This window comes from Eurypyga helias, unplaced genomic scaffold (genome assembly GCF_000690775.1).
Source record: "Eurypyga helias isolate BGI_N326 unplaced genomic scaffold, ASM69077v1 scaffold20977, whole genome shotgun sequence".
Classification (NCBI taxonomy): Eukaryota; Metazoa; Chordata; class Aves; order Eurypygiformes; family Eurypygidae; genus Eurypyga; species Eurypyga helias.
This window is the reverse complement of record NW_010262570.1, coordinates 304-15,940: the sequence shown is the minus strand read 5'-3', so window position 1 is coordinate 15,940 and position 15,637 is coordinate 304. Positions and strand designations below refer to the sequence as shown.

The following is a 15,637-nucleotide window of genomic DNA, read 5'->3' as shown; positions in this document are numbered from 1 at the left end:
TTACCCGTCTTCTCCAACCTTAGTGTTGGAAAACCTGTGTCTCAAGTCTGATAACATACTGTCGAGTTTCGTGCATACATAAGCACACTCTTTGCTTCAAAAACTTCCCTTATAACAAACATTAAAATGGCAGAAGAACTGAAAAATGGAAAAACCTCAGGCCACCAGAACTTCACACTTTTTATCATTTTAATACTACAGATAAAGAATATTTGGTTTATAAATCATAATGAGAAGTTTTTCAGGAAAACAAATTAGGAAAGAGATGTTGGGCAATAATTTTCATTTGCATGAACCTGCAGCATAAATGCATTAATTCATCAGGTTGGGTTCTTACTTCAGCAAGTGACATACTGGACAAATGCTGAAAGATGTGTTCAAAACCAAGCACTACTAAGTGATTTCATTCCTTCATTCAGCTGACGCACCACAGTTTAAAAAGTAAGCCTTGCGTTGTACATGACAGATGACATTTACTATGTGATCATTAGAAAAGATTACAGTCCCTCTACAGAAACATCAACCTTAGAGAACTCTACTGGAACACAGCTCTGCTCTTCCTTCCTCATGGCTCCGAGCAAGGATGAATAAATGGTTGACTGCCCCTATGTAAATCCTGGCTAGATTTACACCTCATTATCAAGAAACATGTCTATTCCAAACATTAGTACACCTGAAGACTTCAGAGACAGGTGCATTGTGCACTTAAAATTTTATTTCCAACTTATTCTAATGAATCCAAAGAGACAAGACAGTACAACACAAATGTGCTAGTCACAGGAATCTCATACTCTTACCAGCTTCTGCTACACTGTCTTCTACTGCAGGTGCAGGTGGTGCCTCTTCTTCCTCACATAACCCATTCTGATGGTTGTGGGTGCTGTCAAAGTAACTAGTTTGAAGAATTCGTTCAACCACCTCCTTTAGTGCTTTATCTAGGAAAATGGAAGAAATTAAAGATTAACAGTAACTCAGTCCTAATCATCTTTTCCTTCCTTCCCAAAGGATCCCACATAAAATTCATTACCCTTTTGCGGGGAAGATGCTGCTGCCCCAGGCTAGTCCACAGACACTACTGTTACAGACTTATTTCTGTCTTACTAGGTCATACTAAATCAATCAGTAAATAATCAACTTCCATGTAGAAAATCTGAAGGGCAGGGAGAATCTTAGGAGTATATAATACTCTCTAGAAGATTTGTGAAACACTTCAAAGTGAGAAAGTCTATTAACTTACCATACTTCTATTCCTGCTATTTCAGAAAAATGCCTGGTTGCCTAGTTTTCAGTTTGGAAATTTTCAGAAACTCACTGAAATATAACTCTAAAGTTATTTTATTTGTAATTTCCTAATTAAAAACTTTTAAGTCAATTTCTTACAAAACCACTCTTGGTACAAATTCCCACAGGTACCACCTTTGTGAAGGTTCTTCCCCTGAGGTGATGTGGCTCAGAACAGCCTTTGTAAGCACAAGAAGCACAGGCTTGCACTCAAGAGGAGTACTGTGGTGTCTAAACCCAAAACAAATCAGCCACACTGGCAAGGCAGAATTGCTGACTGTCTAGGCCAACAAAAAACCACCACAGACTCAAGATGCAGAATGCATGTCTGTAAAGTGAAGATCACTGTATGAATCAATACATACACAGACGAGAACAGAAATACATTAACATTCCTCCCTATTGTAAGGCAAAGCAAACCAGCCATGGCTGCCAATGACACCACTAAAAGCTCATCCCGAGATCCAGATCAAAAACACAGTCCAACTTCATCCAGTGAGAGAATGACTGTCTTCAAAGAACATACATCAGTGCTCTCCTGAAAACTACCTCCATACCTTCTCAATTCCTCCACATCTTCAAAAAAGTATGCAGTACTTGTATTTGGGCTGTCAAAGACCTAACTTCACAACCAATTCAGACTTGAGTTCTTGCAGAACAAATATTAATTAAAAAATACTAACCTGGTACCTCCTCACAAAATTTCATTTCAACACGATAAACTATTTGAAATTTCCTATTCTGCCACAGGAAGGAAAATCTTGTTACCATTAAGGCCACAGTATCTTACAAATCTCCTGTGTATCATTCCTCAGTAAAGCAGGTTAGATAACTGCAATTCTACCATTTCACTCTATGAACAGAACACAAAAAACCTCTTTCCACAGCTCAGTATTACACCAATATAAGAAGGATAATTGAGAAAATTTTAAAAAGGAGGAAGTAGTTAGCTCTTTTATCTACAAAAAAGGTTACTATTCCCTAAAACCTTCCTATTTATTTCAAATTAAGAGACTTCTAAAATTCCCCATGATACAAAAAACATGCCTACACTGCCTAGCACAGCCATTTTCTTAAGGTCTAATGTTAGAAAGTATGTAGTTGTGAAAATTTTCATTTCTGCAAGAAAGCAGTCCCCCTGCATGATCACATCCTAATTTACAGAGTTAATCAATCAAAATAGGTCAAAACCAGAACGTTGTTTGCAGGCAACAACAGGTAGAAGAACATCACACTAAATAAGGGCACACCAGTTCATGTATTAGGTCACATTATGGACAAAGCTCCTTGTTAACTTAAACATTTCCAGAAAACAAAGGGCTACCAAGCACCACCAGCAGAATAATGCTTATAGCAGGAGTGGGCTAAGCTTAAATACTGAATAATGCTGCATCAGTAAAAACAAGAACATCAGCAAGAGGAAAACCACTACACAGCAAGCTCACACACTTCAGTAAGTTATTCTGCTACAGTCCAGCTAAGGTCTGAAAAACACAGCCACTATACAAACTCAGATAATTAATTGCCAAAGTTCTCTTACATAAGACACTGTATTTTAATTTCAAGCACAAATTCAATTCTCTCTTCATACAGAGACTATACTTACAGGTTGTTCCACAAACTGTTTTTTCCTTCCCTTCCAGTAAGTCCCACAGGTGAACAGATGCGTGCTCATACTGCTCACTCAACCTTTAAAAAAAAAAAATTAATAAGAGCCAAATTCTTACCTTTACATTACCACAGTACAAACATATCATTAATTAAATGACAATTACAAAGAAAAGTACTTTACTGTAAGCCTACCTCATGTTCATGTCTCGTTCAGGGTAAACTAGCTTGTAGAACTCATCCAGCATTGTCAGTTCCTCCTCTGTCAGTACTGGTACTCCATTTGATCCTTGTTTCAAGTCATTGCGCACTTCATCATCACCCAACTTGTCCAAAATAAACTGCAACTCTAGTACAGTCTTTAAACGCTTCTGCTCAGCTTCTTCTCGCATCAGCTGCTCCCTGCGGGCCGTCTTCTTTATTGTTTTCTGGATCTGTTTAAAAGGAAATTTTAAACTGCTTAAACTTCAATTCTGTAGTGAGCTCAGAGAAAAACACATTTGAGATTTCTTTAATTGATAAGAAGATGGATGTTGATGTTGAACTGCCACTTACCAATCTAAAATTACAGCAGAATAACCTGTGAAATTTGAAGGGTATCTTTTAAGCAGTCAAAATTCTGCAAAGTAAGACAAACTTTAAATTCAATCCTATAAACCTTGGATCACATCGATTCTTGATCATATTCTTACTTGGAAGCCTGTACTTCATGGTTTACAAGCACTTCTGTCAAGTAACTGACGAGTTACTATGTCTAAAGCTTCAAACATGAATGTGTTAATTCAAACAAACAGCTTTCTATTATCTGCTCTCTTTCTGAAACATTCTGTAAACACCAAGTGATTTTGTTCTAGATGAAAAGTGGCTAACGTGCAAAATTAAGTACCTTTTAATCAAACATTGTGGCTATTTACAACTTCCAGCTTCCATAACCCATGGAGGAATTCGAACAATTGAGAAGGCCAACTCAAATGATTAAGGGGACAGGTGCCTTAAGAACAGAGCCCAAGTCTTGGGTTCTTTGATTTGGAGGAGTAAGGGAGATCCAGATTTTTCAGAAAAACCAAAAAGGCCAGGAGATAAGATGAACACAGCGGTTATTCACCATATCCCATGATAGTAGGAGGCATTCCTTGAAACTACTAGGATATCAGCTTAAATGGATAAACAGTTCTCTTGTTTCTTATTCACCTTGGGAGGGAACTTATGGAACGTTCTGCCATGCAAGGTTGGGGACATGGTATCAGCAAGTAGTTCAAACAGGATTTTAGCAAATCCTTGGACATGAAGTCCACAGACAGACACTAAAGGGAACAGGACTGGATCTACTCTAATAGTCTCAGTTTGAGGATCACAGAAGGGAATAGATGACAATTAATCAGCCTTGTACTCTACATAGCACCTTCTACACCTGCTATCACAACACTGTTCTAAACGCATCGCTACTCTGAACCAGTAGGATGCTTCTCGTATTCTTATTCCAAATATCTAGCATCCAAAATTCAGCTTGCTCACTGTATAACTATACAAACCTTTAATCTTCCTTTTCAAAGAATTTAACTCGTGACAACAACTTCCTCCCTCTGAAGCCTCTGAATTTCTTTTTTAAAATCAAAGACTTATCTTAAAATCAACTGTATGAGAACTAACTCAAATCAGGGAAAATTGAAAAAAGTCTGCAAGCAAAGCACTGATTTATTGCTCCTGGATTCACTCGCTGCTTTTAGCACTCAGCTGTCCAGGGAAATATTTTGGGACAGGCTTGTCAGAGAAAGCAAGCTGTTCTTTGCTAACCTTCCATAAACACACATGGAAGTCTGACGCAAGAAAAACAAAGAAACAGCTTGACTTAGCGGCCTATAGATACAACCAAATCAAATGTAAAAAGCAGTTTCTAATGTGAGGATGCTGATGCCCTTTCAAATTATTACATAGTCTGTTCATAAACTAAATACTCTTGTTAGACTACTCTGCTGCACTAACATTAAGTATACAGTGAGTTCTACCTACGTTCCTGCTCTTTCCCCCACTAATTAACTGTATCAGTACATTTAGAATCCTCCAGTCCTGTAACATGGGTTAGACTTTCAGCTTGCTCCAGAATGAATTCCTCCTTGCAGTAACACTGCAAAGGTCTAAAGTGCATCTTTGTTTGCAGCTCACTGGAACTACTAGTTTTAGAACTTGTTCCTGATTACACTATTATTTTAAATCCTGGACAGAATACCAGCCCAAAAGATGACCTGTTTTACTAGCATTTAGTTAACTTATCCTTTATAGAAGTAACATTAATCTTGTCCCATACTGTTGTTTTAGACTGTATTTGCAATTGGCAAGACAGCAATAATCTTGAAAAAGGAACTGCAATGCTGTCAGTTGCTGAGAATTGATATCCTATGGTGATATAAATAGGAATATAAATAATACAAATAATGAAAACCTTCAGCCACTTGCCAAAGAGAGACAGGCCTGTGAAATCTCAGTTTTCTCTTGTTTCTCAATGCCACCACTGGCAGTAAGTGGCCGTCTATGATGTTGCATTAGAGGCCGCTTTCACAATCACACTGTTTTCAACAGTTACATTTTGTCAGAAAATTACATTTTTTTGTTCCCATACATTTACACATTCTTTTAGGAATAGTCCTCAGAAAACCTGACACAAACTGCTTTGCAGAGCAAAAGAAAACAGCCAAACATACAAGAAAGCATAAACATTTTGTCTCTAAGTAGAGGCGTTTACGGCACCCAGTGTTAGTGAGTTTTAAAGCCCAAGTATTTGATACTGCAGCTGATAACCCACACTGCACCGCTCGAGCTTTACTTACGTCCTGGCTCAGAGCCATAAAACTCCTCTGCAGTTCTTTAGCAAATTCCAGATTATTTGTCACTTCCTGGTATTTTGACACCGCATCCTTAAAAAAAAAAAAAAGTAAACCATCACAAATAGAACAAAATACGTACTTCCAACAAACACATTCCCACATTTTCAGTTTCCAAGTGAGACACAGCATTCCTGAATAGGCCTGCAACAATATTAAGTCAGATTTTTATTTTCACTTGCCAAAATATTGAAGAGACTTGTGTATGTCTTTTGGGCCTTTAGTTTCCTAGATAAATATACTAATGCCTATGCATATATATTGTCACATGCATGACATGCTATTTTAATGTCTGGCTTTAGCAAGTTTCTGACAAAAACATAACTGGCAGGCTGGGGGAATGGGGGAAAAAAATAACTCTAAACTGCCCAAGAGATAAAGGTTCGAGAATTAATGCATTGTTCTCGAGTCAGGAACAAAACGAAAAACACTGTACAGAGCAAAATGTTCCCTTCTCCAGAAATCTATTTTCTCCAATATTCTGATTTCCACCAAAGCAATCCAAACTCCTGAACCTACTTTGTACTACTGAGAAATTACATACAGTCAAATCAGGAGGGAAGGGAAACCCAAATCAAAAATGGCTGAGACATCTACACTCCTGCTGTGACAAAATAACGCCTATGTTCTTGATAAGAACAAATGCACCAAAGAAAAAGTAAGGTACTACTTTTTTTTTCTGAAAAGCAAAGAACATGAACTGTATTTTGCCCTTTTTTTTTTCCTAGGATTTTGATTTTTAATACAGCTAAGAAACCTACACATATACATTAGGTGATTTACAAAATTCATCATTCTTAGCTGATTTGTAGAAGCAGAAGACATAAGGAAAAAACAACAAATACTTGGAGCACTTCTCCAACCAAAGAAGACTTTATCTTTACAAAGTGTGACAGTAGTCAAGCTGTAATCATCATAAAACTCAATCACAAGCCTCCTTGCTGAATATGAGATTTCAGTATCTTCCTTGCTCCTTAAACAGAAAACTTCTCATGGTTTATTTTCACAACAGGCCATTAAAAAATAAAAATATACAGATCAGTGATATTCCAATTTTCAGTTAGCACAGAAGAACCAAAGCAAAACCTAGACAGAAGAAAAGATCACATGGATCAAGGGAAGCAACTAATTCTTGTAATTGTGAACAGCTGCAATAGTTTCAGGACATTTTTTTTTTCCCTTTGCTCTTTTCAACACTAAGAATCATCAGCAAAATGTTGTTGATTACTGAGCATCTGGTAATCTCTAAGAATCAACATGCATGTTTGCAACACACAACTGAATTTAATTTGATAGTTGCTTTGTATTTCTTACAACTGGGAAACTGCTCTTTAGTCAAGCTCTACAATAACCTACTTTAAGAAACAGCCCCAACAAGGAGAAAAGTAGCACACATCCATTAAGTCCGGCTTATCTAGAGCGTCCAATCTGCTGTACTGATTAGCTGTGATACACACATGCGTGTACCTTATTTTAAGATCCCTTCAGAATTTATTTTAAGCTATGTCTCCAGACTGCACAGTAATTACAAGCTACCACCAAGTGACTAAACTCCCTAAGTTTTGCTGGACACATTTTCTGCAAAGAAAACAATGTCCAGAGAACCTCAAAGGTATCATTTAGCTCTTTCAACAGTCCCAGGTTATAATGTATGCAGATTTTCACCACAGCTTATTTACAGCCTAACCTCAACACGCATAATGCATTACAACACATTCCTTTACCTATTCTTGCAGCTTCTGGTTAACAGAAAAACTGAGATGTTCCAGGCAATAAACCAAGTCAGAGCTCAGAAGAATCTAGTTTTTAACAAGGGGAAAGAGGAAGTGAAATTCATCCCTTCCTTCCCCACCAAGATCACAAAACAATTTAACAAAGATCTGGTTATTATTTGTCTTTTTTTACCAGTTGATCTTGATTCAGACGTTCTCCCTTGTTCATTCGTTCTTGGTAATCATCAAGTTTGCTCTGAAAAGAGAGAAAAATGCTATTATGAAGAGCCAAAATCAGGTTACTGCTTTTTTCCTACTTGTGCTAACAAAATTACGTACTGTAGTATTATGGTAAACACAGACTGTAACACATTACACAAGCATGCAAGTGTCATATAGAAAGAGTACCCGAGAACGCTTGCCTTCTGTGTTAAAAAAATGTATATACTTCCCACGACTAGTTTTAATTTCTGAGGAAACACACTCCTCCTAATAAGAAGAGCACTCTCAATACACATTTCCTTCAGTCCAAACAGAGACCTGAACTCAGTTTTGAGTCAGAGCTTATTACCATTCTATCACTAAAGTACCAAAAATATGACTGCAAAAAACAGTCAGTGCTATTAAGATTCAGAACTGTAATTCTTTGTAGGTGCACCAGTTAAGGAGTTTTAAAGAACTTAAAACAGTTTCTAATCCTTTTTACAAGAACGCCCACCAACACAATTCATATTAATAACTCTAAAATATTTTTGTTCAAGAGTGTGAAGATTTCTTTTTCATGGGGAGAAACTGAAAAAGAAATCATCATGTTGATTTCCAGCAGGATCAGTTCTCTAACCTTCTTCAATAAAAAAACATGGAAAACGCTGACATTCTCCAAAAGCAGATAAAACTTATGCCCAAGTGACAACAAATCCACATACTAAGGAGAAAGTAAGCAAAGGCTGTAAGAATAACATACCTATTAAGCTCTAAGTTTGCACCGTTTCTGCATTATCATGTATGATCACAATTTTCTTTATGAAATTTGCCTTGATCTTAGTAAAAGAAAGCTATTAAAATGAATCCTTAATTATCTGCACAATCGAGCATAACAGGAAAAGGAAAGCAAACAGAAACACTTCATTTAGAATGTAAAAGAATTAAAACCCCTGATGCAACCATTGTTTCAGAGTTTAGATCTGTCACAGAGTGACGGGTTTTTGGCGGTAGTGGTTTTTACTATTTGTTTAAAGACATTTCAGTTAAAATATTTTATTGATATTTTTCTAGCTAATTCAACTTCTATGCTCACCCTCAGACCTTTGGGAAAGATCAAAGTTTGTGAAGCAGTTTAACAAGAAAGCTCCTCTTACAAAATACCTGGTGCCCAGCATCACTTACTGTAACACATAACCACCCCTGTGAGACCTCGTCCTTTTGATGTCACCCAGTGCAAACAGTTTATTTCTTCGGAAATCCTACAGGTTGGATTTAATACTTCAGTACTTGATTTATCAGTGCACAGCCAGTAATGGCTAGGCAAAGTCAAAGAAGAACTTCCTGAGCTCCAAAAATGTATTACTGGGAACTTCACGCTGGGGGCAGACACTAGCTGGGTAACAGCTGTCATATGCAGCAGCCACAGTGGGCAATATATCAGAAAAATGCCCCTGAAGCACATCTGGCATATTGGAAATCTACCACAACAGGAACTAAATCATTTTATTCTCATACATACTAATTTCAGAATAGATGATGACATGGTTGGACAATCATAGAAGTAGTTTTCATGATTTAAGAGATCACAGCTGAGACAAAAAGGGAGGGTAAAGAGCTCAAACACTGATGTCCCAGTGCAAAGCCAGCCAGGTTAGCTGAAGCCTCTGCTGCTTAAGGTACAACAAACTGGCTTTGCAGACAGAGAAATTCTAGAAAGTTCCTACTTGCTCAAGCCACTTACTCCCATGCTGCAGATTATAATTCCCTTGGTCACACTGAAGCAATTGTTTGTGAGGCTGCAAAGTAAACAGACTGCTTATAAAAGCCATTTTAAATGGTTCCTACAAAAATGCATTAAAAAACCCAAGGATTTCTGCGATGCAGTTTCCCACACAAACCCATAAACCATAACAACGGTAAACCAAACAGGATAGAAGAAATCCTAGAAGGACACTACTTGATGTATCAACTTCATTGATGAAAACATGTATTGCAAAAACTATGCTGCAAAACACTCCCATAATCCATTGTGGTGACTAAGGGCATAATGGAGGGAAGAGACAAAAATACCCCAAATAACTACTACTGTTTAAGCATACTTTTTACATGCAGCCTTACTCAGCACAGTTCGTATCTTCAGATTAAGCACATAACAATAATAGACTCAAACAATCCCTAAGTTTTTCTTCAATGGTCAAATATTCTTAGGTCTAACGTAAAGGCTTTCTTAATTTTTATTTAGAAACATAGCAACTAAAAGCCAAAAGGTAGTATGTCTGTATGTAATAGTTAGGAATAGAAGAAAAGTTACCTCACTTTTTCTTCCTTTAAAACGTGTATCAGACAAGTAAAGGCAAAAGCAAAGCCTTTTCAGTGCAATGCAGAGGACAAACAAACGTGTGCTTGGTTAAGTGTTATCACAAAGATTTCAAATGCCAAGCAAGCATTTTTCTATCATCCCAAAGACACTGTAAAATCCAAATGCTGCATTAAACAAGATTAAAAAGAAAGCATTTTGCTTCCTTAATCTGTACTGTCAACTAACAGCGACCTAAGTGCAGCATTAATGCTGTAAAATAACTGCAGTAAAATTCCTGCTTAGCAACCTACTGCAGCGTCTGCAAGAAGTAAAGGTTTTCTTTATTTACCCCCCCCTTACACAACTTCAGTCTCAGTCATCACAGATATGCATCTTGGCATTCCCTAGGAGTACAGCACTACATACAGGCTACTGGGGAAGTCGGGGGGTGTACTGGGGAAGGTGGTGGTGTTCAATGCTTAAGCATGCACTAGATTTAATTTTAATAAGAATCAAAAATTGAGTTACTTTTACTTTATTATGGTAACCTTCCCCTCACACGCAAGCTCTCATTGCCTTCTCTGAATTGGCTCAAAAATGTCAAACCAAAGTGTGTGTAGGGGGAAATCAGTTACATGACATTAGCTTCAATAACAATATGGTTTTAAAAATGCCTGACTACTCAGTTGTGCCGTTACAGTTATTTACAGCGCTATGCTACAAAAACTGGATCACTGGCATGATCTGATTAAAAATAACCCTTAAAAAAGGGGGCCAGGAGCAGGAGGGAGACACTATATTTAAGTAGATAATTTCAGTGGTATCTTTTATGCCAGTTACAGCTGCACAAGCGTACATGGCAAGGTGGAAGGGGAGAAGGTAACCTCTTCAACCAGCTGAAGTAAACTTTTAATGCACACTTCAGTACCAGCAAAGAAAAGATGGAGGGGACTACTGCAAGTCTGTTTTCTGAGATCTCTCAAAACGCACATGTATTTTGTTAACAGCATTAAGCAATTACGATAATCTAAAATTTAAGATTGCTACCTTATACATTTCCCATGGAAGCAAGGGAATAGCTAAACTACAAAAGAAATTTAGTAACCTGTTTTACATTTGTACATTCATTTGTATATTCATGCTCCAGCATCATCTCCACACTCATTCATCAGTAACTTCTCATCAATGGCCAGAAAAGACAAAAAAGGGAAAAAGAAAAAGCCTTCTAATTTCCTAAATAGGCAGAAAAAAAGATTAAAAAGGTAAAACACTTACCAGGAATGAAATGCAGAAGTTCAGAATGTCTCAAAAAAACCCAGAGTTTTCACATTCACAGCCTGGGTACATTTCCTATCATATACATACACACACCTAACAGAAGTCCCAAGAAGCTGCTTCAGTCCTGAGTTATAACCAAGAAGCTACAGTGAGGCATTGATATCAACACTTCATAACACAAAACACCTAGAGGTCTTCGGTTTAAACTGAATTAATTTTTGAAATAACATTTGTAAATATTCTTGTGGTTTCTTCCCAAAAAGTCTGCTAAGTCTGACAGCTTAGAAGAAAATACTGGTTTTTGAGTAAGTGATAAAGACATACCAATTCTGAGACTGCAGTCTCACAATCAGCTTATAACAGAAGGGGTGTTCAGCTCACCACACATTCTTGACCCTTCCCACACGCCAACAAGGACAGACATACGGCCAGACTGACAGCTGGGTCAGGAGCCTGATCCAACCAAACACACAGTGAGAGAGATACAAGAATAGCTAGGAGTGGGTACGTGCAATCTTCTAAACAGAAACCTCAGATGAGTTGACTACAGAGAAAGAAATTCCTTCTTCAGTAACCTGAACTAAGTTAAAACACATGTGAGTAAAACACCTTAAAGTTTTGGTGGCTGCATATATGTATTCTCTCTCCAAATTGCCATACAGTTTTTCCTACAGAAACACTATGAATCTACAGCTAAGTTGACTACACTGCAAGAGACCAAGATTTTGTTCTACACATCATTTATGTTCAAAGTTACTTTTACAACTGCAAGTGAATTCTAGAACATAAACTGTGTTCTTCCGAAACACTCTTATCTTTTCCTTCTGAAAGAAAAGGAAAAGCATGAACAAAACACCAAAGCAGCATCTGAAAATAGAACTTGCTTGCTAAATAACCCTATGCTACATAAAACAGCTAAAACCAAAACAGAGCAAGCTGAAGCCATTTCTGGTACCAAACAGCAAATAATTTCACAGATAAACCTGCTTGGTTTTAAGAGATGAAGCTCGATTATCCAAAGCTACTATCAAAACAGGTTTCAAAATAAGATGCAGGCTTTCAATACATACTTTCACATGAATTTTACAATTTGTTTCAAAACCACATTTAATCTCCAAAGACAAATTTGAAACCAACCTTCACAAGGAGGAGCTTCTAGAAGACACAATCCTTGAACATTCAAGCTGCCCAAATCATCGTGCAAAAGCACTTAAAGAGTGCTGCTACTGACAAGCAACTTGAAGCTTGACACTTCCCTGCTATCATCAGCTGCACCAACAAGAATAGAAAATTGATCTCAGCTTTTACTATAGGCTTGTAACTGTTTCCTGTGGGAAATCCAGCATTTTGTTGAACCAAGTCAGATCATCTTGAAATACTCTTCTACTGTTACTGGTGAAAATTCTTGGGCAATAGTGATAGAAGCACTTATTAAAAATTAATTTTTCAACCTAGACAGGATTACCCTTATTCAGAAATTCAGAGGCAGGCTGATAAAACAGCATCTAAAGTTATCAACTACAGCTAAAATGTGCCATCTTTTTAACTGCATACACCAAGCTCAAGTCATGCCAAGTAGTTCAAGCAAACATGCCTACTTCATATTTACAGTTGTACAAGAACAATCTTCTTTGTGATCACCTGCCCATACCTTAAACCATGTATTACCAAATGAGAGATTTTGTCCCTCTTATTGAGCATTTGGTTTTAAAAACTGTTTTTACATAGCTTGTGCTACATAACAGAAGTTGAAAGCAAAAATATCTTAATTCATCATTATATTAAGACACGAGTTTGATCTTCAACTAACTTCATTTGAAAAGGTTTTTCCCCTCTTAAAAATAAGAAGCAGGAGGGGCAGGGAGACGAAGAAAACGCAAGTCTTCCTGAAGTGTTTTCTCCTAAGAAACTTAGAGAGCTAGTAGGATTCTAACCTCAATCACCTAACAAAAACCTAGAGGAGTTCATGCAACTTTTGAATTAACTTTACTTGTCAACCTATACTCAAGTTGCATGTCTGAGGTCTTGTAGAGAAAATACCCCTTTAATCACCCCCTCCCATGCACACACAAGTTATCTAGTCAGCTAAGAACAAAGGGAGAACAGGACAGCATTCTTACCATTTCCAAATATAAAGAAAGAGAGAACAGACTTTCCGGATATGTTTTCACATACATTTATGAACAGCAATTCAATTTATCCAAGCATTACTCATTCTTTGAGCTGAGAACACTTTTAGCAAGACAAAACGAAAGCATAACTCTCAATCTAGTACTTCTAGTTTATACAGAAACATTCAGTATAGTATCAAACTATATTGTAAATATTATGATCTGAAATTGCTAACTGTATTTTGATGGTCGCATCATTTTATCCTCAGAAGGAAACATGACACTAAATAATTTAATTCAAAACTTCTGATTTCTTCATAAAGAATGACCTTTCCTCAACTAAAAGCTGCACATACCATTCAAAACCTCAGGTGGTACCTCTTACACAGCAACTCTCTTTCACCCTTCAAAAGCATATGTCTAGGTCAAGACCATTTTTGTGTTAGTTCTCAAATACAAAGCTCTCAAAGTCATCTCCACCGGCCTTTGTTATCAACTGCTGACAAAGAAAGGATTAAATGTTTAACTAAGCAAAAGTTTTGAGTAATATTTACTGGATTTTTCACCCATTCCTGTCTGTGCCGAATCCAGTAAGATCATAATTGCCAGATGGTAAAAAAAAAAAAAAGTTCTTGCCAAAAGATTCAAAACAAAGGAAAAACTAATAAACTTGTGTACTTAATTATACTTATCAAGTAAGAAAACAAGAATACTGATGCTCCTGTGTACAGTAAGCTTTGTTTCCAGTACCTTAAGCACACAATGTTCTCTTTATTAAAGAATATTGATTTACCAAAGAACTGTTGGTTCCCCTACCAAGCAAGCTCAAGCCCCCAGATTGTTAATTCTACTTTAATATACCAAGAACAATTTATCTCATGACTTTTAGTGTTTACATAAGAGTCCTACTTCAGTAAGTTTCAGATATTCTTCAACCTGTTAAGACTTACAGATACAGTAAAGAAAGAGATGGTGTAAGTGATTCCAGTGGAAGATTTTTCAACAGAAGCCATTTCCAGAAAAAAGGCACTTTATCCCCTGTATTCACTGGCTATGACACCATAGTTACAAAGGCAATAGAGCAGCCACATATACAAAAAAAAAAAAACCCACATCCCAAAAACTAGGGTCTTCGTAATACCCGTGTCACCACTTTTCACTCTTCTCCAGAAAAAAGGCACTTTATCCCCTGTATTCACTTGCTATGACACCATAGTTACAAAGGCAATACAGCAGCCACATATACAAAAAAAAACCCAACACATCCCAAAAACTAGGGTCTTCATAATACCCGTGTCACCACTTTCCACTCTTCTGCCCAAATAGCCTCCCAGACATCTTTCTAACTTAAGACACTATAAAAGTTGACTGAAGTCCATTCAAATGGAATGGAATGCTAAAACAAGTGTAAATTAGGTGTAATTTATTTTAAAAGGTAAATAAAAACACTAGTAGGAAGGAAACCTCAGGGGCACACCAGTAAGAGTGTGCTTATCCTCTTCATTACTTCAAAGTACAGAACAGATCAGAAGAATGCTCACCTGCTAACTCCAGTTTTTTAAAATGTACATTTTGACCATCATAGAAAAATAGTTCTGGAGGATTTCTGTGTATGTTAGATACAACAATCATTTCCAAATATTTCATTTTATTGAAACAAATAGAGACATGCAGAAAGATCTGCACTTTTTCTCAAGCTGAGGACCAGTGAGTGTTCTTATGTGCACACGCTCATATGTATTAATTACAGGTCTGAGACAGACATCTTGTCCTATCTCGACATGCCAGTACTCAGACAAGGCTCAAGAAAAGATCCTCTGACTCCAAAACTTACCTAAAACCTCCTGGCTTGCTTTTTTGTAATTTCTTTCTTAAAAACCAGGAAAATCTAAGACCCTATTTTAATTGGGAAATTATACTTCACACGTATTTACAGGTAACGCACAGCTCGTTTCATTTGCAACTCACCTGTACAGACTAATTTACTGCAAGCATTCCCACCCCCTACAAACATAGAATACTAGTCTAGACTACTAGGGCCTACTTACTTCTAAGAGCAAAAACAGATTTAGGGCTTCAAAGCAGACATAAGATTATTTTTTTAATATTTCCTAATTTTAGCTTAATACTACAGTGTTTCGAAGTAAGTCTTTAAGGTATACATATGTTAGTATTTTTCTGACGGACACCTCAGGCCCTGTAATTTAGAAAGCCCTCTGAGGCTTCATCTAGCAACACCGACCACCGAGTGGGTGCCCAGTGAGC

The 15,637-nt window shown here is 37.1% G+C and overlaps 1 protein-coding gene across 1 annotated transcript; it reads right to left on the bottom strand.

The window, feature by feature from the left end:
- Positions 1–797: 797 nt before the first annotated feature.
- On the bottom strand, positions 798–7,736 carry LOC104504350 (caprin-1-like; the record flags this gene model as incomplete). Its single annotated transcript, XM_010155783.1, has 5 exons — positions 798–935; positions 2,888–2,970; positions 3,085–3,323; positions 5,715–5,801; positions 7,674–7,736. Coding segments are annotated over 5 exons (610 nt in total), but the record flags the coding sequence as incomplete, so codon positions are not given.
- Positions 7,737–15,637: the final 7,901 nt, after the last annotated feature.